General features: G+C 45.3%; 1 protein-coding gene across 1 annotated transcript; it reads left to right on the forward strand.

The window, feature by feature from the left end:
* Window positions 1-24,580: 24,580 nt before the first annotated feature.
* FAM50B (family with sequence similarity 50 member B) lies at window positions 24,581-26,489 on the forward strand. The gene is made up of 2 exons (XM_003927388.4): window positions 24,581-24,719; window positions 24,995-26,489. Exon 2 carries the CDS (start codon window positions 25,018-25,020, stop codon window positions 26,011-26,013), a length of 996 nt encoding a protein of 331 aa, XP_003927437.1. The 5' UTR covers window positions 24,581-24,719; window positions 24,995-25,017; the 3' UTR covers window positions 26,014-26,489.
* The last annotated feature ends 843 nt before the right edge of the window (window positions 26,490-27,332 follow it).

Below are 27,332 nucleotides of genomic sequence, written 5' to 3' on the forward strand. Positions count from 1 at the left end.
GACTTCCAAGATTAAGTTTATTGTACTCAGGAGCTGGCCAAGCAACCACATAGCTTCTGTCTCCTCAAGGCGGTGCCAGCTGCATTTTTCCAGGCCCGGACAGCATGCCAGAGGGGCAACGTCACAGCCCAGGCAGCCAGGCCTCCATTTCCTGTTTCTTTCCTCCTGAAAGACACATGAATCATATCAGCTTTATCATTTGACTCGGAGCTCATTTCCCTGTTCCACAAACTCCTGGAGTTAGAGGCAGTGAGAGCCAAGTGTAATTAAAACATGAAGTCCTGAGTTGCTTTTTCCCCTTAAGAATGGAACACATGTTCTCCCATCTCAAAAGAAAGTGCACCACCTGGCTTAATTTGGAGTCTTTTGGCCCAAGCACTTGGCTCCCGTGTCAGACACTGGTGATCTCATCTGAAAAGCTAGGCCCTCCCTGTACCCAAGGCAGGCGAGGTCCCAGCAAGGTCCTTGTGTGCATCCACCCCTGGCACCCCTGGCACATGTGGAGTATGTGTTAGGGGCAGGGTTCTCCTGCAAGTAACCCTAGCTGAGTGTGAATGTAGACAGCAATCTGTGATCACGTCGCAGCCTTTCCCGGGGAAGCTCAACTTCCCTGCTCCGCGGTGAAAGGGCTAATAGGAAAGGGAAAGTCTAACAAAGAGTTTGGACACATGAATTTGAAACTAAAATATCAATGACTTGTAAATATGAGGAAGGGATCAGATGAGTCAGAGGCAGGAGCTATCCAGATACTGCTCTTACCTGCTCACAAACACGTATGGCTAAATTTATTGAGCACTTACTATGTGATAGATCCAGGTCTAAAAAGGATTTTACTGGCACTAAATCATTTCATCTTCACAACAATGCTGCGAGGTAGATAGAGTTGTTGCAGTTTTACAGATGAGGACATTCAGGTCCCAGGGACTATCTTGCCTAAGGTCAGACTGCTAGCTAAGGTCAGAACCCAGGCTGATGGTGAGGATTCTGAACAACTGTGAGTGTGTGTGCTCTGTGATCTAAGAGAATAACATGATAATAAGCATATCGATTATTAAAATTCATGTATGTGTTTCAGAAACTCCCTGTGTATTTTAGTATAATCATATTGGCATGATGACATTAGACATTTATGTTTATTAGAGCCACACTGATGAAAATATGCAACTCAATACATACACTATCTAACTATGCATACATGCAAATGTTACTGTTTAACACTCCTGGATCCTCTGTGTCCCGGGCTGGGATCTGCGTCTCTGGCTGGTCCCAGAACAGAACTCTGCAACTACAGACGCTATCATTTCATACAATGGTCTTCTTGGTCTACAATGTTACTTTGACCAAGTAATGCTAAATGTTTTCTAAAAACATTGGTTAGGCCAAGCTTTCCCACATTTAACCGACTTTTCCACATCTTCTTTAAATAATTGTGAAAAAGTTTGTGAAAACTGAATTCTGATTCTCCCAGCATTTGTGTAACTAAGGGGAGGAGGTGTTTGTTGGCCCAGAGGGTTGCAGAGGTCGGACAGCAGCTTACCTTCATTAAAGTACTATGGGTCCCCTTCAACTGGACAATTAGCCTAGTGAACTCTGAGTTTCATCTTCCCATTCCATCTGCCTCTTTGACAGCGGTTCCATCTCCTCTCAGGGAAGTAAGTTGTATTTAATTTTGACTTTAAATGAGAAATGGCAATTCACAAGTGTATCTTTTGTACTTATTGTATAATGTGGCAAAATATCCGTAGCAAACCGTATCATCTTAACTATTTATTATTTATTTAGTGGTGGGGTTTTACCATGTTGGCGGGGCTGGTCTCTAACTCCTGACCTCAGGTGATCCGCTGGCCTTGGCCTCCCAAAGTGCTGGGATTACAGGCGTGATCCACTGTGCCCGGCCTCATCTTAACTATTTTTAAGTGTACAGTTCAGTGGTATATTAAGTTCATTTACACTGTTGTGCAACCATCACCACCATCCACCTCCAGAACTTTTTCATCTTCCCAAACTGAAACCCTGTCCCGATTCAGCAACTCCCATCCCCCATTCCTCTAGCTTCAGGTAACCACCCTTTTACTCTCTGTCTCTATCAATTTGGTTACTCTAGGCACCTTATATAAATAGAATCATACAATATTTGTCTTTTTGTGACTCGCTTATGTCACCAAACATAGTGTCCTCGAGGTTCATCCATGTTGTAACATGTGTCAGAATGTCCCAGAATGTCCTTCCTTTTTTTTTTTTTTTTTGAGTCAGAGTCTTGCCCTGTCATTCAGGCTGGAGTGCAGTGGTGCGACCTCAGCTCACTGCAACCTCTGCCTCCCGGGTTCAAGCAATTCTCCAGCCTCAGCCTCCCAAGTAGCCGGGATTACAGGCGCCTGCCACCACGCCCAGCTAATTTTTGAATTTTTAGTAGAGACAGGGTTTCACCATGTTGGTCCAGCTGGTCTCAGATTCCTGACCTCAAGTCTTCCACCCGCCTCAGCCTCCCAAAGTACTGGGATTACAGGCGTGAGCCATTGCACCCGGCTGTCCTTTCTTTTTAAGACTGAATAATATTTAATTGTGCGGATGAACCACACTTTGCTTATCTGTTCATCTGTTGATGGACCCTTGGGTTGCTTCCACCCTTTGGCTGTTGTGAATATGCGGCTATGAACATGAGTTGGCTGATATCTGTATCCTTGCTTTCAATTGTTCTGGGTATATATACCCAGAAGTGGAATTGCTGAAATTGTGTGGTAATTATATTTCTAATTTTTGGAGGAACCACCATACGATGGTGTTTATTTTTTAAAGGGCTACATAGAATGAGCAAAGCCATGGTTACGTCTAAAAGAAAGATAATACTAAACCTAGGTTTCGTGACAAATTTGAAGTAATTCACCAATGGGACTGCAGTTTCGCCTGTTTTTTATTTTTCTCACTTGTCCACTTATTTGACAAGTTTTACAAGGTTTCTTCTCTTTGAAGATCCAGTTAAAGTCGGGTCTGTTATTATGAGCAGATAGTGGGTATTATATTAAAGAATAAATAGTTAAAGGAAGAAAGCTGTATGAGATGTGCTATTTAACGAAGATTCTAAACAGCGATGCTTATTGCTTGACTCTTCATACCTCTGGCATGTTCACCAAAACTGCACTCCAGTCTTTCATATTTGCAGCCATTTATTCACTTGACAAACATGAAGCTTCTGCCATCTGCTCAGGGACCGTGCAGCATAACACTTAGTCCTCACTGCCTTGTTCTGTAGATATCTGGATTCGTGTCTTATTGCTCCAATCCACGCAGTATACGCTTAAACAGCCCCAGGAATCAGACAGTGGGAGAGACGAGTGTGAGGGCTTCTACGGGTGGGTGAGGCGGTAGAGACCTGCAGAGCTCAAAGCTTACCTAAGGGGCAACCCCTCATCCCTTCTGGCTACTAGTTGCCCTGTGGGAATGCAGGTCCAGTTTTCCAGCTCTTCCTAACTTCCAGGAAAAATAAGAGATCCAGCTTCTAATGTAAAATCTCCCAGTTTTAAATTTCAGCCACTGATTCAAAACAAAACAAAAAAAAAATCAAAGATAGGACAGGCCAAATAAAAGCAGGTCCATGCAGCTGGAAGGCCATGAGCTTTGACCTCTGCACTCATTGAAACTCTCTCCTGGAACCCTTGGGCATAGCCGATAAGCATCTTGTTTTTCCAAGAATAAACCAAGAAATGGAGGTAGAGGTGTGTCTCCAGGAAGCTAATGAAGCCATAGCTTCTTGGCTCCTTCCTTCCCTGGGGCCATGTGTTTTGTAACGTTTTCCTCGATTAGGATTGCTGCGTCTTTCCATTCCGGCTTCCCCTTGTCTAGTGTGGCAAAACTACAAAGGGGAAGTTGAGTTGGGGAAACATCTGGTTGGAGTTGAGAGGGGTGGATTTTTGTGGTTAGCACAAGCAGTGTCTTGGGCTGCAGCAAGACTGCTCCCCTCTGGCCATCGTCTGGCACAGGGTGAGAAGATTGGGGGACCGAATGATTGGATGCACCCAGAGCCCAAGCCCCAGATTCCACACCATACCTGGGATCCTGGAATTTCCTGCTCCACACCTGGAGCCTGCATCAGAGCTTGCTTGGGGCCCTCATCTGCATCTACCTTCCTTTCCCAGGACAGCAAACTTCACTGCTGGTGAGTTTGTTGGTGACCTAAGAGGTGGTCGAAAGGCAACTGTCTCCAGGGAGTGTGAATATAATTCAGGTGTGCATATGTATGAGGCCTGGCAAGGTGCAGAGTACAGGATGGAGCCTGGGGTGGGTAATGGAGGTGAGAGGCCAGGCCTCTATGCGGATTCTAAATCCAAACCGGGCCTTCAAGTTCATTATAAGGGCATAGTTTTCATGGAGGAGAGAACACATTTACTTAACTATTCATTAGTGTTCTTTATGCTATTTAAAACCCTTACACATTTTTTTTTTTTTTGAGACAGAATCTCACTCTGTCGCCAGGCTGGAGTGCAGTAGTGTGATATTGGCTCACTGCAACCTCCGCCTCCTGGGTTCAAGCGATTCTCCTGCCTCAGCCTCCCAAGTAGCTGGGACTATGGGCATGCACCACCACACCCAGCTAATGTTTTGCATTTTTAGTAGTGATGGGGTTTCACCATGTTGGCCAGGGTGGTCTTGATCTCTTGACCTCGTGATCCGCCCACCTCAGCCACTCAAAGTGCTGGGATTACAGGCATGAGCCACTGCACCTGGCTGCCTTTACATATTTAGACATGCGGTGTATATAGGCCATTTGTACTTAAGCCCAGGGCCTCAGAAATACTGGAAGTGTACCTGGGTCATAGTGACTTTTGCCCATAGTTGTTTTGGTCACGACTGCGGGATAAGGATTGCTCCAAAACTTAGTGCATGAAACAATCATTTTATCATGCTCATGGATTTTGTGGAAAAGAAATCTGGAGAGGGCTCAGCTTGTCCCTGCTCAGCAACATCTCAGGAAGCTGGGAAGACTCCACAGAAGTGGTGGGGGGCGGTGACCCTGGAAACAGGGGCTGGTATCAAATGGAGGCGTTCACCCTCATGTCTGGTGGTTGATGCTGGCTGCCAGTGGGGATCATAGCTGGGGCTGTCAGCTGCATCCTCTAAACATAGCCCAGGCTTCCTCAAAGCAGGGGGGCTGCAGAGAAGGCAGACTTCTTACTTGATGAGTGAGGACACCAAAGATGAGTATTCCAGGGACCAAAGTCATAGCCATGTCACCTTTTCTGAACTTGCATTCTGTTGGTTACAACCAAGTCACAATCCCGCCCAGATTCAGAAGAAGTAGCCCCACCTCTCAATGAGGGGAGTATCAAAGCATTTTGGGGGCCATGTTTTAACCACCACACAGATTAAAATATTGCCTGCCATCATGGTGTTGGGATGGCTTCCAGGAATATATCTAATTCAAAAAGCAATTCAAAGAGTAGTTTCAGGATATTTGAAACTAAAATGTTATAGTTACACATGAAAAAAAACTTAAAAGGTTTTCCTTGTATTTGACAAAAATTCTTAAATCGATATTACTATCAGTCATGAACTGTTTTAGTCATGAATTTTCAAAGCTGAAACTTTTCTGAAATATTAACAATAAAAAATTGTTTTTCATCAGCCATGCTATAGGAAAGACTGACTTCTATCTTTCTACTCTCTGTAGAAATATCATGTCAGGCGTGGGGCTCACACCCATAATCCCAGCACTTTGGGAGGCTGAGGCAGGCAGATCACAAGGTCAGGAGTTCAAGACCAGCCTGGCCAACATGGCGAAACTCTGTCTCTACTAAAAATACAAAAATTAGATGAGTGTGGTGGTGCATGCCTGTAATCCCAGCTACTAGGAAGGGTGAGGCAGGAGAATTGCTCAAACCCGGGAGATGGAAGTTGTGGTGAGCCGAGATCATGCCATTGCACTCCAGCCTGGGCAACAAGCGTGAAACTCCGTCTCAAAAGAAAAGATGTTACCCTATGGAGAGGAGATGAGGAATGTACTGCCCAAAAAGGGGTGTTTCAGACTCTTGTATAATGACATGAACATCTTTAATAAGATTCTGGGTACAAGAATTTAAGGTAGTAATTAGTCTCAAAAAATAAAAATACAAAAGACCAACTTGGGCAGCAGCAGTCCAGGAAAACTTCATGGAAGATGAAAGAAACGGAATTTCAGTAGAGCCAATGGAGGCTGGGGACAGGACTGACCCAACTGGTCAACGCATATTGGCAGTTACACCCGATATCAGTTCTGATTGGCTGAGTCTCCACGCTCACTGGTTAGTGCTCCACAGCAGTTGGTAAATGTTTTGCATATCATCCCTGCCTGTTAGAGTGGACAATATTAGCAAAGGTGCGGAGAAGGAATAATCTTGGCCTGTTTATCAAACGGTAAGGAAATTTCACTGGCTTGAGTCCAGCTGGAGGCAGCTACGGGAAGTACAGCTGTTTAACTAGAGTAAAGCCAGTTGTGAAGCATGTTGAATGTCAAGCAAAGGAATTCGTACATATTCCTGGAAGCAGTGGGGGAGTAATGAACCTTTCAGTAAAATAATAACAACTTTTAAAATTAATTTTAGAAAGATTACTTCAGTAGTTGAATGAGGAGAAACTAGGAACACCTTTTTAGAAGGTGGTTGTAATATTCCAAGGAAGAATTATCCGACATGAACTAAGTAAAGAGGAATTTGGGCTTGTGTGTGTATCCCTTTCCTAACTCGAGTTTTGTATTATTAGCTTATTTGGGGGGTTTATTTTTTGAGACAGAGTTTCGCTCTTGTTGCCCAGACTGGAGTGTAATTGTGCGATCTCAGCTCACCGCCACCTCTGCCTCCTGGCTTCAAGCAATTCTCCTGCCTCAGCCTCCTGAGTAGCTGGGATTACAGGCAATGATTTCTCCATGTTCATCAGGCTGATCTTGAACTCCCGGCCTCAAGTGATCCTCCCGCCTCAGCCTCCCAAAGTGCTGGGATTACAGGCATGAGCCACCGCACCTGGCCTGTATTATTAGCTTATAATGGATTATGTAGGAAGACCGCTCATGCTCCACTTAAAATGTTCTCATCCCCTCTCCTTCCAGCCACTGCTACAGTGAGCAGTTCTATCCAACCAGCTTCATGCAGCAGCACGCTGAGCATGCCTCTTCTCACTGCCCGTCCCTGGCTTCTCAGATGCTGGCTGGGGTGTCCTCATGCACCCCTAAAAATGTGGGGTAACAACATCCTGTGAAGGAACCGTCTTCCACTGGGGATGAGAGCTCTTGAATCAATGCTTTCCCTGTTCTCTCCACCCCACGGTTCTGAGACACACTCCAGAGAGCTTTCAAAAGCTGCTGTGATGGTCAGGCATGGCAGCTTCATGCCTGTAATCCCAGCAATTTAGGAGTCCAAGTGGGGCAGATCTCCTGAGGTCAGGAGTTCGGAATCAGTCTGACCAACATGAAGAAGCCCTGTCTCTACTAAAAATACAAAATTAGCCGGCCATGGTGGTGCATGCCTGTAATCCCAGCTACTCAGAAGGCTGAGGCAGGAGAATCGCTTGAACCCAGGAGGCAGAGGTTGCAGTAAGCCGAGATATCGCACCATTGCACTCCAGCCTGGGCAACAAGAGCAAAACTCCATCTCTCTCTCTCATTCTCTCTCTCTTTCTCTCTCTCTCTCTCTCTCTCTCTCTCTCTCTCTCTCTCTCTCACACACACACACACACACACGCACACACACACACACAAAGCTGCCATGGGATCCAGCAATCACTTATAGGCATGGCTGCCTAGATTGCATTGGATTTTCTCCCCAGCCTCCTACCCCATCCACTCCCCACCAACCCTCCTTTCTGCTCCCCATGGTCACATCCCAACTAAACCACCCACACATAAGCATTGATCCTATGCTTTTCTTTGGGGGAACCCAGGCTAAGACAGAACAGGATCCTCCAATTCTTTGGTGCCACCATAGTGGAAACTCACATGCTGTTCTGCCCACAGTAGGAGCGTCACATCCTCACGACTCACCCTCGTGTTGAATAGCTAGTATCTCCTTTGACCTTCAAAAAAAAATTTTTTTTTTTTCCTAAGGCAGTCTCACTCTGTTTCACTCAGGCTGGAGTGCAGTGGTGCATGATCTTGGCTCACTGCAGCCTCTGCCTCCCAGGTTCAAGTGATTCTCCTGTCTCAGCTCCCAAGTAGCTGGGACCACAGGCATGTGCCATCACACCCAATAATTTTGTATTTTTAGTAGAGACGGGGTTTCACCATGTTGGCCAGGCTGGTCTCAAACTCCTGACTGCAGGTGATCCTCCTGCCTCAGCCTCCCAAAGTGCTGGGATTACAGGCATGAGCCACTGCACCCGGCATCCTTTTTAATTTTTAGAAGCAAGTTTGTAGGACTGACTCAGTCCCATATACTCAGCAGTATTTTAAGCCAGTAGAGTGGGAATTTAGGATACTGGTAAGAGCAGAGAATTTAGAATCATAAGATCTAGATTTGATCCTTGCTACCAACTAGATGAATGACCAAGGGCAAGACACACAGCTCTTGGAGTCTTTAGTACCCTCATCTGTAAGATAGGTGTGTTAGTAGCTCTCGACCTTCAGTGTTCTTGTATCAAGCAGGACCGAGTGTGTGTGATGAGCAGTTGCTAATTTCAGCACTCGGCTTCCATTTCCCCTTCCTGTGGGTTATGTGATCCCAGTTTTTGTTTGGATGGCTATCACCTTTCCCCAGTGCGTCCTACGTTTTACCACCATTCTCCTCTCGACCCCTAGCTTTAGGGTAGGCCCTAATGGTCTCAATCTAAAGGAACTATTCTTCATTTCCCTGGCTACAATGATTTTAAAAAGCAAGGAGAAGTTTACTGGCAGATTTGCTTTAAAAGTCCGAAGGTAAATGCCAACAATTAATAACGGTTACCTCTCAGGTGTAGATTTGCATAGTGGCCGTTTTATGTAAAGCTTTCACAAAATTCAAATAGTACACAAATATTTTTATTTTAAACAAGTGAGCAGAAATCAGAGAGAAATTCTGGTTGGGTGATCTGTGGCCTCCTTGATGGTAGAATGCATTCCTCTTGTCCTGGGTCTCTGTGTGTCAGTGAAGTGCCCAGCAGGTGATAGTCCTGTTGTGTCTGGGAAGGCTGGAAGGAAGGAGGAGGAAGAGCATGAGAGAGAAAATATTTTCCCCAACCAGAAAACTGGAAACAGAGAAACTTTACAAGGAGCTGCAGGGGAGCATGAGGGGTTTCACCTCCAGCATTCACTGTCCTGGAGTCAGCTCCTTGAAGCCTACACAGTTGTCATTGCTGCTTTGCCAGGTTCTGGCTGTGAGACCCAGTGACCTCCTCCTTCCCCATTATTTCCCAACCCGGGGTTTCTTGTACCTGATCTCATCCCTCCCCTGCCCTTTGGACTTGACTTTGGACTAATTTGACAACACAGCAGCCCCATTATGAACAGCTAAAGTCTGATGTGATCCATAAACTAGAGCCTTTGCTGAGCTGGCATCTCTCCACCTCCACCCATGCCCCAAGAAACTGGAGTTTGGAGTCTCTAGATAAGAAGCCACAGGAGGAACAATGCAGGCAAGCTTTGGGCTCCCTCATTTGTCTTGTGAGCAACTTCGATGAGTTAAGAGAAAGTTATCTTGATTGAATCCTAGCCTTGCACAACTCAAAAGGATCAGAAATTGTCAGGCTGTGATTTTTCAGATAAAAAACTGAAGCTTAGAAAATGTATATAACTTCCCCTAAACCCATACAAACTTGCAGGAGTGCCAACATGAGAACTCAATTCTCCCGACACTGTGGACTCCTGACCTCACACGGGGCTATTTCCACTCTGCCATGCCATGTCTTTGGCTGCTATATTTTCAGCTGCAAAGTTCCAGAGCTTCAGGGATGTATAAAGAGTAAACTTTGACACTTTCACTCAAAATAGAGAATCGAAAACAAAAATGCAGCACTGAACATTTACTGTAATGTCTAGTATTGTCAATGTCAGTAGTATCACAGTGTCATATCATCAATGTGACACTTGTTCATTCATCTATTCATTCATTCATCAAACATTTCTGAGCATGTATATCATTCCAGGCCCTGGAGCAGGGAAAAAAACAAAACCACACAGCAGTAACAAAGGAGCCATATAAACCAGGAATAATTTTAAGCATTACGTCCTTATTTGATCAGTCTGGTCCTGCCCCCTAGACCCCTGGCCTTTGGTCTTGGCAATCCTTGTATGGAGAATTACTGCATAATTGCACAACAATCAATTTACTGAAGACCCTCTAGCAATTCAATTGCAATCAACTCTTGGATGCAAACCCTGCGAATATGGTAGCTCTGTATGGTGGTTGCATGGATGATTTCAAGGATAAAATGCAGGAAGCTTTCACCTTTGACATTTCACCTGCCACTGAATACCAATATCCTTAACATTATTCACAGTAAGTTCTTCCAGGGAAAGCAGGATGTACCATCCAGCAGACACCAAGATTCAATCGTTTTTGGCTGGGGTACAGTGGCACCAACTCAGCTCACTGCAACCTCTGCTGCCTGGGTTCAAGTGATTCTCCTGCCTCAGCCTCAGCCCCCTGAGTAGCTGGGATTACAGGTGCCTGCCATCACACCTGGCTGATTTTTGTAGTTTTAGTACAGATGGGTTTCACCATTTTGGCCAGGCTGCTCTTTTTTTTTTTTTTTTTTTTTTTTTTTTTTTTTTTTTTTTTTTTTGAGACAGAGTCTTGTTCTGCTGCCAGGCGCCAGGCTGGAGTGCTGTTGTTCGATCTCGGCTCCTCACTGTAACCTCCGCCTCCCGGGTTCAAGCAATTCTCCTGCCTCAGCCTCCCGAGTAGCTGGGACTACAGGTGTGCGCCACCACATCCAGCTAATTTTTGTATATTTTTAGCAGAGACAGGGTTTCACCATGTTGGCCAGGATGGTCTCGATCTCTTGACCTCGTGATCCGCCCGCCTCGGCCTCCCAAGGTGCTGGGATTACAGGTGTGAGCCACTGTGCTTGGCCAGCCAGGCTGGTCTTGAACTCCTGACCTCGTGATCCACCTGCCTCTGCCTCCCAAAGTGCTGGAATTATAGGAGTGAGCCACCACACCTGGCCACCAAGACCCAATCTTAATACCTAGAACAATTATAGATAATCCCATTGGCTCAGTCAAGATCCAGCAATTTCTTTGTAATTTTGGTTACAAAGAAAGCATGGCTATGTGTTAGTGGACTCTCAAATCATTACATCTAAGAAACAGTGTGTATGAGAATGGGCTTTCTTTGTGTCAGAGTGGCTATCTGTACATGTTTTGAGGAAGCATTTGGGGAAGCCCCAAGGCACAATGCCTTTGGTGTCATGATTACTGACACCACTGACAGTCAGTTATATTGCACATGTAGCTCAGCGTGTGCCAAGGAGCCTGAGTCTACTGAAGGACAATGTGTATTGAAGCCAAGGACAGAGGGAGGCGTCCTACAGCCCCTGAGATCACCTTCAGCACTCTGAAGGGTAATAATCCTCTGCCTCCACACAGATTTGCATTATCAAGAGAAGATACAGGCTTCTTGCAGGCTTTTTGAAAATCTGGGTGACAGATTGGTCACTTAAAAAAAGAATATTGAAGGAAGTCCAACATTTAGATGGAAGGACAAGGATACTGAACTTCACATCTTATATAAAAATTAACTCGAACTGGACCACAGATCTAAATGGAAAATGTAAACTATAAAACTTTTGGAAGAAATCATAAGAGAAAGTGTTTGTGGGTCTTGGTTTAGGCAAAGAATTCCTATGTAAGATATCAAAAGCATGATCCATAAATCAGCAACTGATAAATTGGAGTTCGCCAAGGTTAAAAATTTTACTCTGCAAAAGACAAGAGAATAAAAAGAGAAGGTAGATTGGTAGAACTTATTGAAACTCACATGCCTGATGAAAGACTTGTACTCAGAATACAATACAAACTCTCAAAACTCTATAGTAAGTAAACAACCCAATTAGAAAATGAGCAAAAGATCTGAACAGAAATTTTACTAAAAAAGACATATGCTAGCAAGTAAGCACATGAAAAAATGCTCAACATCATTTGCCACTTGGTAAATTCAAATTAAAACCACAATGAGATGCCACTACACACCTATTAAGTAGAATGGCCAATATATATATATATATATATTTTTTTTTTTTTTTTTTTTGAGACGGAGTTTCACTCTTGTTACCCAGGCTGGAGTGCAATGGCGCGATCTCGGCTCACTGCAACCTCCACCTCCTGGGCTCAGGCAATTCTCCTGCCTCAGCCTCCTAAGTAGCTGGGATTACAGGCACGCGTCACCATGCCCAGCTAGTTTTTTGTATTTTTAGTAGAGACGGGGTTTCACCATGTTGACCAGGATGGTCTCGATCTCTCGACCTCGTGATCCACCCGCCTCGGCCTCCCAAAGTGCTGGGATTACAGGCTTGAGCCACCGCGCCCGGCCTAAAATATATTTTTTAAAAACTCATAATATCCAGCATCTTAGCACATTTTATGTTGCTACAATCAAATACCAGAGATGGGTAATTTATAAAGAACAGAAATCTATTTCTTACAGTTCTGGAGGATGGGAAGTCTAAGAGCATGGCACTGACATGGTGACAGCCTTCTTGCTGCATCACAAGATAGCAGAAGACATCACAGAGAGAGAGGGTCCTACAAGAGAGAGCTAAACTGGCTTTTATACCACCCTTGCGATAACTAACACATTCCCTTGACAACGCATTAATCCATCAGCCCATTAATCCATTATTCCATGAAATGATTAATCCATTCATGACAGCAGAGCCCTCACTTCCCAAAGAAGTGAGAGACCAAGTTTCCAACACATGAACTTTTAGAGGACTTTAAAACCATAGCACTAAGTGCTGACGAGAATGCAGAGGAACTGGAACTCTCATATATTGCTGAGAATGACAGCTGATACAGTCCCTGTAGAAAACAATTTAGAAGATTTAAGTTAAACAAAGGCTTACCATATAACCTAGCAATCCTATTCATAGTTAGAGAAATGAAACCAGAAGCTGGGATGGGCCTGGTGAGCATGCCTATAATAACAGCAGTTTGGGAGGCCAAGGTAAGAGGATTATTTCAAGCCAGGAGTTTGAAGTTGCAGTGAGCTATGATTGCACCACCGCACTCCAGCCTGGGCAACACAGCAAGACTCCATCTTTTTTTAAGAAAAGAAAAAATGGAAACAACCCAGTGTCCTTCAAGAAGTTAAGGAATGAACTGTGGGGCTTAGAATGGAACACGCTATTCAGCAACAAAAAGGAATGAACTAGCTGAGCACGGTGGCTCACGCCTGTAATCCCAGCGCTTTGTGAGGCCAAGGTGGGCAGATCACCTGAGGCCAGGAGTTTGAGACCAGCCTGGACAACATGGTGAAACCCCGTCTCTGCTAAAAATACAAAACAGCCTGGCGTGGTGGTGGGCGCCTGCAATGTCAGCTACTCAGGAGGCTGAAGCACAAGAATTGCTTAAAGCTGGAAGGTAGAAGTTGCAGTGAGCCAAGATGGCGCCACTGCACTCCAGCGTGGGTGACAGAGCAAGACTCCATCTTAAAAACAAAACAAAAAAAGAATGAAGGAACGAACTAGTGATATATGCAATAACATGGATGAAGATCAAATGCATTATACTGAGTGAAATAACTCTGACTTAAAATTTACATATTGTGGCTGGGCATAGTGGCTTACGCTTGTAATCCCAGCACTTTGGGAAGCCAAGGCAGGCAGATCACAAGATCAAGAGACTAAGACCATCCTGGCAAACATGGTGAAACCCCGTCTGTACTAAAAATACAAAAATTAGCTGGGTGTGGTGGTTTGTGCCCGTAGTCCCAGCTACTTGGGAGGCTGAGGCAGGAGAATCGCTTGAACCTGGGAGGCAGAGGTAGCAGTGAACCGAGATTGTGCCATTGCCCTCCAGCCTGGCAACAGAACAAGATTCCATCTCAAGAAAAAATTTGCGTATTGTATGATCCCATGATGTGACATTCTGGAAAAGGCAAAAAAAAAAAAAAAAAAAGTAGGTATGCGTCAGAGTCTGTGTTGCTGTAAGTACCTGCAACTAGGTGATTTATAAAGAAAAGGGGTTTATTTGGCTCACAGTTCCACAAGCTGTACAAGAAGCATGGCATGAGCATCTGCTTCTGGGAAGCCTCAGGCTGCTTCCACTCCAGCAGAAGGCAAGAGGGAGCTGATGTGTGCAGAGGTCACATGGTAAGAGGGGATGCAAAAGTGAGAGGGGGAGCTGCCAGCCTCTTTTTAACAGCTTTCTCTGGAACTAACAGGGCAGAGCTCACTCACCTCCTCCCCCGGGGAGAACATTCATCTGTTCACGAGGAATGCACCCCTGCAGCCCAAACGTCTCCCACTAGGCTCCTCCACCCACATTGGGGATCGAATGTCAACGTGAGGTTTGGAGGGTCAAATATTCAGACTATAGCAGTGTAGAAAGTAGATCAGCAGCTGCCAGGGGTAGCGGTGGGGAGAGAGTGTGACTACAAAGGAATAATACAGGGAGTTTTCTGGGATGACAGAACCATTCTGTTCCTACCTCGCATATACTCCCATAGGAGAGCAACAGCAGCCATCAATAAAGCAAACTTCCTCCCTCCCTATCCCAGGTTAAATTATTAATATCAATCAAGACACTGGGAAGGAAGGAAGTCATGGGCTAAGACTTTCTTCTGAATAAATGACAACACAATAACAGAACCCAGGGCCGAGCTTGGTGGCTAACGCCTGCAATCCCTGCACTTTGCGAGGCCGAGGCGGGTGGATCACAAGGTCAGGAGTTCAAAACCAGTCTGGCCAAAATGGTGAAACTCTGTCTCTACTAAAAATACAAAAATTAGCTGGGCGTGGAGGTGCGTGCCTGTAATCCCAGCTACTCAGGAGGCTGAAGCAGAGAATTTTGTGAAGCCAGGAGGTGGAGGTCGCAGTGAGCTGAAATCACACCACTGTAGTCCAGCCTGGGTGACAGAGTGAGACTCCACCTCAAAAAAACAAAACAAACAAACAAAAAACAAAACAAAACAAAACAAAAATTAGCCAGACATGGTGGCAGGCACCTGTAATCCCAGCTACTCAGGAGACTGAAGCAGGAGAATCGCTTGAACCCGGGAGGTAGAGGTTGCAGTGAGCCGAGATCATGCCACTGTACTCCAGCATGGGCAACAAGAGCAAATCTCCTTGTAAAAAACAAAACAAAACAAAACAAAACAAAACAAAACAAAAACACACAAAAAACAAACAAACAAACAAAAAACCAAACCAACAAAAAGCCATAGTCCAGGATTTAACCAGCTGGCGTGTTGCACCTGCCCCCGCTCCAATGAGCAGAGCTGAGCATCACCCAAAGTCGGAGAACATTCTTTGGACCTCAGCAGGCAGAGTGCCCCATGCTGGAGCATCAGCAGATGAGCTCACAGGGTCCACTGGGTGCTTCCGAAGCTTGGGTCAACTGGAATAAATAACGGATTTTCCTCCACGTGCCCTGAACAGCACCTCTGAAATCAAAGTGAAAGATGAGCATGGTCCAGGCGTTTGTTAACACTTTCATAACTATACATCCAAAAGAGCAAATTGTGCTGCTGTGTGTACATTTAAAAATAAATATAAAAAAGCTTTAGGGAAAAGCCTAGCTCAAAGTGTAATTAGGGATAAGTTTTAAGCAACAAGCTCCTGTCTTTTTATTTATTTGGTACCAAATGAAAGCAATGAGTGACAAGAATATACACCACCAAGTTATTTCTTCTTTTGTGGATTTCTTTCGACAATCAATGGTGCTTCTAACAGAAAATACAAGTCTGCAGAGAGTTAAAAGATGGGGAAGGTGGGTGGTAGTTCCGACTCGTTAGGAGTCACAGCAGGAATTGTTCTGTTCATACATTGCACAACTGTCCTGTCACTGGGGCAATATCTTCCATGTTTACAAGCTGTTTAAAGAATAAACCCTAACAGTGATGAGCTAAGTAAAATACACACTGGCAACCACAGATGATAACACAACTCCCCTGGGGCTGGCGGGTCCCTGGAGGATCACGATAGTGCTGGGAAAATTATTAAGCGGTCTAGTTTTCCATGAAGCTTGGGGTGTGAGTGGATTTATCAAAAGCTCCAGGGTGCTCCAGGGTGGTGGTTCCCTGGGCAGGTAGTCACAGTCACAGGAGAGACCTCAGAGAGGCGTTCTCTACAAAAGGGCTGAAAGTTAAGGGAACACATTCACATAGAGTCAAACAGCACATTCTGTCTTGTTAATTGTTATAATGTTGTCAGAGAACACAAATAATCCGATGTACATATTAGCACCACAAATGAGATAACAGCCAGCAGCTCTCTAGTTTGTTTTGGTCTTCGGGGTTCTCCAAGAGTGCTTAGTTCTTCACTTGCTTACCCAAAGTCAATGCTAGGTTCAGGTATTTTCTATTATTATTATTTTTTGAGTCGGAGTTTCTCTTGTTGCCCAGACTAGAGTGCAGTGGCATGAGCTCAGCTCACTGCAACCTCCGACTCCCAGGTTCAAGTGATTCTCCTGCCTCAGCCTCTCGAGTAGCTAGGACTACAGGCACGCACCACCATGTCCAGCTAATTTTTGTGTTTTTAGTAGACATGGGGTTTCACCATGTTGGCCAGGATGGTCTCGATCTCCTAACCTCATGATCCACCCACCTTGGCCTCCCAAAGCGCTAGGATTACAGGCATGAACCGGCCAGTTCAGGTATTTCCTAAAGCACTTTCCTATCTCAGAATTTCAATTCCTGAACTTATTAGACAATTGTTCTTCATCTGCTTCAAATGTCAAGAAGTTGTTTATCTCAGGGTGGTCTCCCTCTACCAGTCTCATTATCCTGCAGCAGTCATCCTGGAAAGCAGTTCCAGGAACAGCCTTGCCTGCTGCAAACCTGCCTGTCCCTGGGCCTGCTGGCCCTTGTGATGCTCAGGATGTTCTGCTGGGTGCTCATGTTGGCTGTGAGCAGTGTCCGTCCCTGAGCCCAAAGGTCCAGCAGAGTGGCAGTGGCTGCCCCAGCAGAGGAGACTTCGTCCAGGATCACTCCAAGTTGGGAGGAAATAAAAGTTTCAAGGCAATCATCGATTCCTCCATTGTCCCCTTCCCGGGACCTGACCCCATCTGCTTTCAGTTTGATGAAGGAAGAAGATCACAGAGGTATTTAGATGCCAGTCATCTTCGTTGAGGACAAGAGGAAAAAAGAAGAGGAGAGGACTGCCAGAGAGCCAGAGTTGCCTTCGACACATGTTTTTAAATTGCCTCCATGGGCTGTGACTCTGAAATGTAGTGTGAAAAGCCACCTCGGTAGCACTTTCCAAAGAAAGAAGAAGGGTCCCGGAAAAACTGGCCAGTGTCATATTGTAATCCTTTCTACATGTTCCTACACAAAACAATACTTTCCTTTTCTGCGTTCCTTGAAGAGGACAGAGGGGTGGGCTGGGGTGGGGGGGCACATTCCTGATACGTTTAGTACATGTGCTATCCTAGGCAGGCTTCTGACTTTTTCTTTTTCTCAGACTCTTTTTTTTTTTTTTTTTTTTTTTTTTTTTTTTTTTTTTTTTTTTTTTTGTGAGACGGAGTTTCGCTCTTGTTACCCAGGCTGGAGTGCAATGGCGCGATCTCGGCTCACCGCAACCTCCGCCTCCTGGGTTCAGGCAATTCTCCTGCCTCAGCCTCCTGAGTAGCTGGGATTACAGGCACGAGCCACCATGCCCAGCTCATTTTTTGTATTTTTAGTAGAGACGGGGTTTCACCATGTTGACCAGGATGGTCTCGATCTCTTGACCTTGTGATCCACCCGCCTCGGCCTCCCAAAGTGCTGGGATTACAGGCTTGAGCCACCGCGCCCGGCCCTCAGACTCTTTTCTATGTAGGCATGAGCTCCTAGCCACTCTCTCAGGCCCCAGCCTTCTGTCATGTCCCTCATTTCCCTGGTGACACTTCTAAAAGCTGTCCCTCAGGTGATGCTTTGCCACTTCAAAATAAAAGATGCACTGCCCTTTGAAAGAGCATCAGAGCTTCTCTCCGTATCTGCCTGTCTCCTGGAAAGTGCCTGTGGGACTCTATCTACCTTCACCCAGCTGTTCTAAGCCCGGTACCGGTGAAAACACCCCATAATTTTATTTTTGAGAAAATTGTAAAAGACATAAAAGCATACGATTAAAATAACATTTGCCTTAAGTTTCTAAAAGATACTTTTGATCAAGTGAAGGAAGTTCCCTTCTAGGTCTAGTTCGCTATTGATATTTTACCTGCAGGAATTGAGATGTTATTACTGTGGTCAATTACACACATAGAGATTCTAGTGTGGAACTACCTTTGAGAATGGCCTCTTTTGTTCGTTTTCATGGATGTATTCATAAACTGCTGAATTCCATTTGTTAATATTTTGTTTGAGCTTTTTGCCATTCCATTTATAATTAGGATTGGCGCATGCTTTAACTTATTGCACTTTTCTTATCTGGCTTAGAAATTGACAACATCCTTAACACCCCCTTCTTCACATGACCTGGCCAGACGTTTTAGTCCATCATAAGAAAAATTAAATCTTCATCCCCAAAAACAAAAAGTCAGTAGATAAAATTTAAAATTGATTAGTCACAAAATAGCAATGTAAGAATTATTAGAAAATGAGAAGGTAAATACCAAAAGAAAACAACTGAAAGGAATGGAGGTTGTTGCCTCCAGGGAAGAGGAAAAATAGGAAACTGCCTGCTTTTTTTGTTTGTGAAAATTATCCTTCAGGCATACTTTTCTTTTTAAACCAAGAATATAAAACCATGTTCCAATCTTTTAAACTGTTTATCAAACATGTATTACTTTGATACAAATGAAAGAAAAAATTTAGGTCTCACAGCTCAGACATTTATGGTGCAGAATTTATTTTGAAATTGTGACATCTCTTGGGTTTCATTTCTCCCCCAGGGAACACAGAGAAGCCATAGGTTGCTTGTTCAAGCTTTTCCCTTCTAGTATATTTTGTACTTTCCTGTCTCTGAAGACATAAGGCTTCTTTCCCTTACCCCTACCCAACTGCATACCAAAATTTTGGCTTTCCACCAAGCAAAGGTTGGAAGACATTTTTAAACCCTTTATTAGAAAACATGCAATAATACTATTTAGATATCCCTTGAAGGACTTCTGGTCTGGTGGAGGAATTCTGGATTCATGCGCTAGTTCTTTTTTGGTAACTGGTTGATGTAAGGTTCTGTGGCTTTGCTTTAACAACTGGTTCAGGACACAGTGGTGGTGGTAGAGGGCTCATTGAGTGGGGATGCTATCAGGACACACCCTATACCCAGGCCAGGCCCACCATCAGCTGTTTCATTTCAAGGCTGACCCTGGAGAGGACAGTATATCTGTCACTTATAGGATAATCAGTTTAAAATATAATTCAGACTGGTGGAAAGTAACATGAAAACCGATCATGACAAAAGGTGTTATTTGGGAGATTTTGTTATTGTTGCTTGTACTCAAAACTAAATCCTTTTTCTCCTGTTAAAATAGCTTTAGCTTTGTGAGATTTTTAAAACACTGCTGCTGCTTGCATACTTTGTGACTAAGTCTGGAGAACACATTTTTTTCTAAATTAGTTTGTGTATTTAATCAACATTTCTGAGTCACTAGAACAGAATGCTGTTCCCTCCCCTCTGTTGTATTATTGCTATTGATACTTTAATTTTTTTAACAGTAGAATGTACGACATTTATTTAAATCAATGACTATGATGATTATATAAAAATAAGAGGAATACTGGCTTGGCACGGTGGCTCACACTTGTAATCCCAGCAATTTGGGAGGCAAGGTGGGCAGATCACCTGAAATCAGGAGTTTGAGACCAGCCTGATCAACATGGTCAAACTCCGTCTCTACTAAAAATACAAAAATTAGCTGGGTGTGGTGGTGTGCGCCTGTCATCCCAACTACTCAGGAGTCTGAAGCAGGAGAATCACTTGAACCCAGGAGGTGGAGGTAGCAATGAGCCAAGATCGTGCCACCGTACTCCAGCCTGGGCAACAGGGCAAGACTCCATCTTAAAAAAGAAGAAGAAGAAGAAAGAAGAAGAAAGAAGAAGGAGGAGAAGAAGCAGCAGAAGCAGAAGCAGAAGAGGAAGAAGAAGGAGAAGAAGGAGAAGAAGAAGGAGGAGGAGGAGGAGAAGGAGAAGGAGAAGGAGAAGTGGAAGAGGAAGAGGAAGAGGAAGAGGAAGAAGAAGGAGAAGAAGAAGGAAGAAGAAGAAGGAGACTTAAATGGAAAAAAGTCACCAAACGGGATGAACATTGCTAAATATATACAGATCTATGTGCACATAAAATATTAGAAAGGAACTTGCACACGTTAATAGTTACGTTACTTATGTGTTTATGTTGAGTGATCTTTTTATTTCTTTACATTTCTTTTTAAACTTTTCTGTAACATGCCTATTTCCTCCTTTATGACAAAACATATTTAAAAGATAAACCACAATGTCTGAATCAGGTTATAATAACTAAAACAATCATTCTTTTTTATTCTATTTATTCTTCTTTTTTAATGTTTCACCATTTGTGTGGGCTCATGTCCTCATTCTCTTAGTTTGGTGGGTACTTTTCACTGAGAATTGAGGCTGAAAGAGGAAGTTACTACCTTGGAACTTAGGGGAAAATTCTAAAGAACAAGGTATCAGACTTTTAAGATAAATCTGCTTCATTTGGTTGTTCTTAAACTTTTCTGAGAATTTGAGGCTCAACCTTTTAATTCTGGGAGCTAGCTACTGTATTTGGAGACCGTGACTGAATTCAGGAATTTGATGCTGGGTAATGGGAGGATGGATGATAAGGTTTAGGTGTGATATTGACATTCAAGTTCTGATTCAATTAGAGAAAGGTTGAATATAATATTGGTGGCCAAACTATAGTTGATTGAATTAAAATTTAGCAGGTTGGATCATTTAATTGAAAAAAGATGTGGCGAGGCTCTCTTGCTTCTGTTGAGTGTAATAAAGGTAATTATATGGGAAACCTGAGAAAGGAGACTATTGGTAACTTTGTCCATCTGTGTGTGGTAACGGTGATGGTGGGTGCTCGAGGCTTCCTCTTGGAGATGACATTTGCGCTGATCTTCAGGGATAGCACAGCGAATGGCAGGACTTTCCAAAAAGGTATGTCCAAAAGTAACAGTTATGAAAAGACATCTTCTATTCAGACACAGTGAAAAAGCTGGGTGGGTGCTGCATGGGTCCACCTATGAGACCTTGGAGGACAAAGAGATTCTGATGTGGATCTGACAAGGGAAGTTGGAGTTTTTCAAGTAGGAGAGTGATGTTATCAGACTGATTTTTAATGAAGATCACTGGAGATACTGTATAGAAGTTAGACAAGACCAGGAATACAGGCATACCCTGGAGATAATGTGGGTCCAGTTGCAGACCACCACAAAGACAGTCACATGCATTTTAAAATTTTCTAGTGCATATAAAAGTTATGTTTACACTATACTGTAGTCTAGTAAGTATTCAGTAGCATTGTGTCTAAGAAAATAATGTATCATTTCATTAAAAATATTTAATTGCTAAAAACTGCTAATGATCCTTTGAGCCTTCAGTGAGCTGTGATCTATTTGCTGGTGGAGGGTCTTGCCTCAGTGTTAATGGCTGCTGATTGATCAGGGTGGTAGTTGCCAAAGGCTGGGCCTGTGGCAATTTCTTAAAATATGTCAACACTGAAGTTTGCCACTTTGATTGATTCTTCCTTTCATGAAAAATTTCTCTGTAGCATGTAATGTTGTTTGAATCAACTTCTTCCAAACTTCTGTTAATGTTGATATTTTACCTCCTCCCCAAAATTGTGAATGTCCTCAATGGCACCTACAGTGGTGAACGCCTTCTAGAAAAATTTCAATTTACTTAGCCCACATCCATCAGAGAAATCATTATCTACAGCAGCTATAGCCTTTGGAAATGTATTTCTTAAATAATAAGACTTGGAAGTCAAAACTACTCCTTGATCTATGGGATGCAGAATGGACGTTGTGTTAGCAAGCATGAAATCACATTAACCTCCTTGTGCATCTCCGTCAAGCTCTTAGGTGACCAAGTGCATTGTTAATAAGTAGTAATATTTTGAAAGGAAACATCAGAACAGTAGGTCTCAACACTGGGCTTAAATCATTCAGCAAACCATGCTGTAAACAGATGTGCTGTCCTCCAGGCTTTGTTATTCCATTTATAGAGCACAGGCAGAGTAGATTTAGCATAATAATTCTTAAGGGCCCTTAAGATTTTCAGCATGGTAAATTAGCATTGGCTTCAACTGAAAGTCTCCAGCTGCATTAGCCCCTAGCAAGAGAGTCAACCTGTCCTTTCAAGCTATGAAGCCTGGCATTGACCTCTCCTCTCTAGCTATAAAAGTCCTAAATGGCATAGTCCTAAATGGCAAAGTCCTTTTTTCTTCCAGTGGAAGATTGTTTTGTCTACACTGAAAATCTTCTGTCTAGGGTAGCCTCCTTCATCAATGCTCTGAGCTAGATCTTCTGGATAACTTGCTGCAGCTTCTCCATCAGCACTTGCTGCCTCACCTTGCACTTTATATCATAGAGATGACTTCTTTCCTCAACTCATGAACCAACCTCTTTGGACTTTTCTTCTGAAGCTTCCTTACCTCTCTCAGCTTCATAGAATTGAAGAGACTTAGAGCCCTGCCCTGGATTATGCTTTGGCTTAAGGGCTTGTTGGGGCTGATTTGATCTTTTAGCCAGACCACTAGAACTTTCTCCATATGAGCAATAAGGCTGTTTTGCTTTCTTGTCATTCATATGTTTACTAGAGTAGCACTTGTAATTTCCTTCAGGAACTTTTCCTTTGCATTCACAACTTAGCTAACTGTTTGGCAAAAGAGGCCTAGCTTTTGGCCTGTCTTGGCTTTTGACATGCTTTCCTCACTAAGCTGAATCATTTCAAGCCTTTGATTTAAAGTGAGAGATGTGTGACACTTCTTTTCACTTGAACACTTAGAGGCCATTGTAGGGTTTTTAATTAGCCTGCTTTCAATATCGTTGTGTCGCAGGGACTAGGGAAGCCTGGGGAGAGGAAGAGAGATGAAGGAACACAATGAGTGGAGCAGTCAGAACATACACAGCATTTATCGATTAAATCAATAAATGTCTTTATCTTCTATGTGCACACTTCGGCGTGCCCCCAATGACAGTAGTAACCTCACAGATCACCACAGCAGATATCATAATGAAAAAGTATGAAATATTGCAAGAATTACCAAAATGTGACACAGGAACACAAAGTGAGCACAGCGCTGGTGGAAAAATGGAGCCAATAGATGCTTGATGCAGTATTGCCACAAACCTTCAATTTGTAAAAACAAAACCAAAACATACAATATCCGCAGAGCTCAATGAAATGAGATATGCTTGTATTCTGGTGATGGGACAACAATGACAAGGCTTTAGATGAAAAAAAAAAAAAAAAAGAAAAGAAAAGAAAAACACCAGGTGCCAGTTTCTTAGATTAAGGCGAGTGGTGGGGAATGGGAGAAAAAAGTGTGAAAGGCTTCTCTGTAACTGATTAAACGTGAAGGAAGGTCATTCCAGGAAAACGCCTAGGTTTCTGGTTTGGACAATTTGATGAGTGCTCATACCGTGATCTATGCTCCTTTGGATATGTGGGTGCCATATGTATTTATCACATGATTCAGGCTTCTTGGTAAGGTTATGTTCACAGGCATTGTTGCTATTAGACGGGAGAAGGCAGAACCACAGGCATATATTTCACAACCAGCTTTTCCAAACCAGGTCTCATGAAGCACCAGTTTCAGTGAGTATTACCAGATCTCTGGAGGGGAGAGACGGTCACAAAACATGAACTGGTCTCCTCTGCTCTTGGAGAGTTACGGTGGAAACTAGCATTTTAAAGGCTCACAGTAAAGACACTGCTATACTTTAACTCAGTTTCCCATGGTTATTAGAACCTAGAATTTGTGGGAAACTGCCTTAAAGGAGGTCAAACAATCTCAGAGTAGATTCTGTCATGAAATTGGGGGGCGAGTAGGATTCAACGATGAAAGAATGGCTGTTGCGTTGGGGCCATAAGAACGAATACAAGGAATGGTGCGCAAGTAATGTTCACCGGAGGGTCTCGGCGGGGTAGCGTCAGAGGCGGGAGGAGACACGGGAGGAGGAAGGTTAGAGAGTAGGACTGCAGCCTTGCAGGGCAGTTGCAAGGCTCTCTGGATGGCGACAGCACCCCGAGCTGCGCCCACATTGCTTTGCGTGTCCACAACCGGGCACGAGAAGGCTCAGCACACACGCACCGCGGGTCTGGGCAGGCGCACTGCCCACAGCACGTAAACAGTGGCCCCACGCAGCCTCGGTTGGACAGGGACAGAGGCGCCTTCCCAGGCTCCTCCCCGCGCTGGCCCGCCCCTCAGGAGCACTGACCCTACCAGGAGCCTGGACTCTCCCCAGGGCCCGCCTCCCCGGCAGGGGGCGAGCCGCCTCCACTTCCTGTTTCCGCAGCTGCCCTACCAGGAGCCCGGTACTCTCCTCAGGGCCCGCCTCCCCGCCAGGGGGCGCCGCCTCCACTTCCTGTGTCTGCGCCTGTCACGGGAACCGGGCACGGGTGGACCTCTGCTCGTGGGTGGCTCTCTTGGAGCTCAACTCCCGCTTGTCTCCGCTCGACCGAGTGCTTGGGCAGGTAAGGGTCCGCTCTGTAGCCCAACCGTCTCTGTATGCCGCTCCCCAAATTCAGCGCAGCCCTCTGGCGTGGCAGCCACCAATGACGTGTGGCCATTCGCATTTGCATTTATTGGTGCGCGGCGACACTGCCAGGCCGGTGGTTACCCTAGCAGGTCGGCCCAGCCCCGGAACGCTTCCATCACGGCCGAAAGCCCTGTGAGGAGGCGCTGCTACGCAGTCCCCGCCGTTGCGCTGGTCCCTCTATACCTTCTGCGTTTTTCCTCCTTGCTGCAGAGCCCACCGGGTAGGCGCGGGCGATGGCGCAGTACAAGGGCACCATGCGCGAGGCCGGCCGCGCCATGCAACTCCTCAAGAAGCGCGAGAAGCAGCGGGAGCAGATGGAGGTGCTGAAGCAGCGCATCGCCGAGGAGACCATCCTCAAGTCGCAGGTAGATAAGAAGTTCTCCGCGCACTATGACGCCGTGGAGGCCGAGCTGAAGTCCAGCACGGTGGGCCTGGTGACCCTGAACGACATGAAGGCCCGGCAGGAGGCCCTGGTCCGGGAGCGCGAGCGGCAGCTGGCCCAGCGCCAGCAGCAGGAGCAGCAGCGGCTGCAGCAGGAGAGGCTGCGCGAGCAGGAGCAGCGGCGCGAGCGCAAGCGCAAGATCTCCTGCCTGTCCTTCGCGCTCGACGATCTCGATGACCAGGCCGAAGCGGCCGACGCGACCAACGCGGCCGAGGCCAGGCGCCCCGGAAACCTGGGCAAGGACCCCGACGTGGACACCAGCTTCCTGCCAGACCGCGACCGCGAGGAGGAGGAGAACCGGCTCCGGGAGGAGCTGCGCCAGGAGTGGGAGGCGCAGCGCGAGAAGGTGAAGGACGAGGAGATGGAGGTCACCTTCAGCTACTGGGACGGCTCGGGCCACCGGCGCACGTTGCGCGTGCGCAAGGGCAACACCGTGCAGCAGTTCCTGAAGAAGGCGCTGCAGGGGCTGCGCAAGGACTTCCTGGAGCTGCGCTCCGCCGGCGTGGAGCAGCTCATGTACATCAAGGAAGACCTCATCCTCCCGCACTACCACACCTTCTACGACTTCATCATCGCCAGGGCGAGGGGCAAGAGCGGGCCGCTCTTCAGCTTCGACGTGCACGACGACGTGAGGCTGCTCAGCGACGCCACCATGGAGAAGGATGAGTCGCACGCCGGCAAGGTGGTGCTGCGGAGCTGGTACGAGAAGAACAAGCACATCTTCCCCGCCAGCCGCTGGGAGCCCTATGACCCCGAGAAGAAGTGGGACAAGTACACCATCCGCTGATGCCCACCTGCCAGCCTGGAAACCAGGGGAAGGCACTCATTTCTATGCCTTGTCACCGTGACCTTGATTTCTTCCCCCAAGTGTAATAAAGACAGAGGGTTCTCGTGATTCACATTAGTTGTTCTGTTTGCTGATGTTACTCTTTCATTGCTTGAGTGGTCTTTTCTGTGTATTTCAGTGTTGCTACCTGGATTTGCTGCATTGCTCTGCTGAGCTGTGTTGAAACCATGACTGGGCCCACTGTGAGACAGAAATTAGAATAGCGGTTATGAGCATGGACTTGGGGGCCACGCTGAGTGAGTTTGATTCCCGACGCAGCTTCCTCCTTGCTGTGTAGTTTTGGGCAAGCTTATTAAACCCCCGTGCCTCAGTTTAGTCACCTGTAAAAGGAAATAACACCTACTTCATAAGATTGAAGATCAAGTGAGTTAACATTTGTAAAATACTTAGCACTTAATAAATGTGTTTTGTGGTTATTCTTATGGTTTTGGTTAATTTATTTAAAGGGCTGTAGTGACCTAGTTTGGAACCATTTGAGGGCAAAGGTGGACCTGCCTATCACTGGTCCCAGGATCAGCAGTTGCCAGCAGGAGGGGCTCACATAGGTTGGGGAGCAGCCCCCCTCTGGTGACCTTTAGCTGGGTTGTTTAGCCCCAGAAGTTAGGAGGACAGAGAGCTAATAATCCAAGTAGCCTGCAGGGTCAGTATCACTTTTTTTTCTTTTGCTCCAGTATGGCTCCACAGGGCAGTTACAGATCCTGTCTTTATTGAAAATGTTTGTATTTTATTCATTGTGAATTATTTATGTTAATTTTGATTTCTTAAAATATTGTGTTCAAATATTATTTGATTACTAAGTGGCATTTCCTTCCCCTTAACCTTAATGACCAAGGTGGGTGCCTCACTCATCTTACCCCAGTCCCAGACCTGAGTGTAGGAGGGACTTTAGAGTTCTTGCCTCAGCCCGTAAGCAGGAACTTCCATCGAAACATGAGCCCTCTAGGGCAGTGGGTCCCTTAGGGTCATCAGAGAAGCTTTTAAACTTCTCATTTCAAGGGTCAAGCCCAGAACCAGCTCTGAGGGTCAGAAGTGGACATCAGTGTTTTGAAGCTCCCCAGGTATTTGGTTGGAGAACAAATACTCTATGGCTGCCTTCTTTCCACCTCTTATGAACTCCTCCCCCTGAGTTTCCATCCAAGTAGGGTCAGGGCACAGGACAGGCTCTTGGTTCTGAACACTTCATTGGGGTGTGAAGCAGATTCTTCCTACCTTTAGTGAGACCCTTGGACCAGCAGCATCTGCACTTGGAAGCTTGTTAG

This window comes from Saimiri boliviensis, chromosome 4, assembly GCF_048565385.1.
Source record: "Saimiri boliviensis isolate mSaiBol1 chromosome 4, mSaiBol1.pri, whole genome shotgun sequence".
NCBI lineage: Eukaryota > Metazoa > Chordata > Mammalia > Primates > Cebidae > Saimiri > Saimiri boliviensis.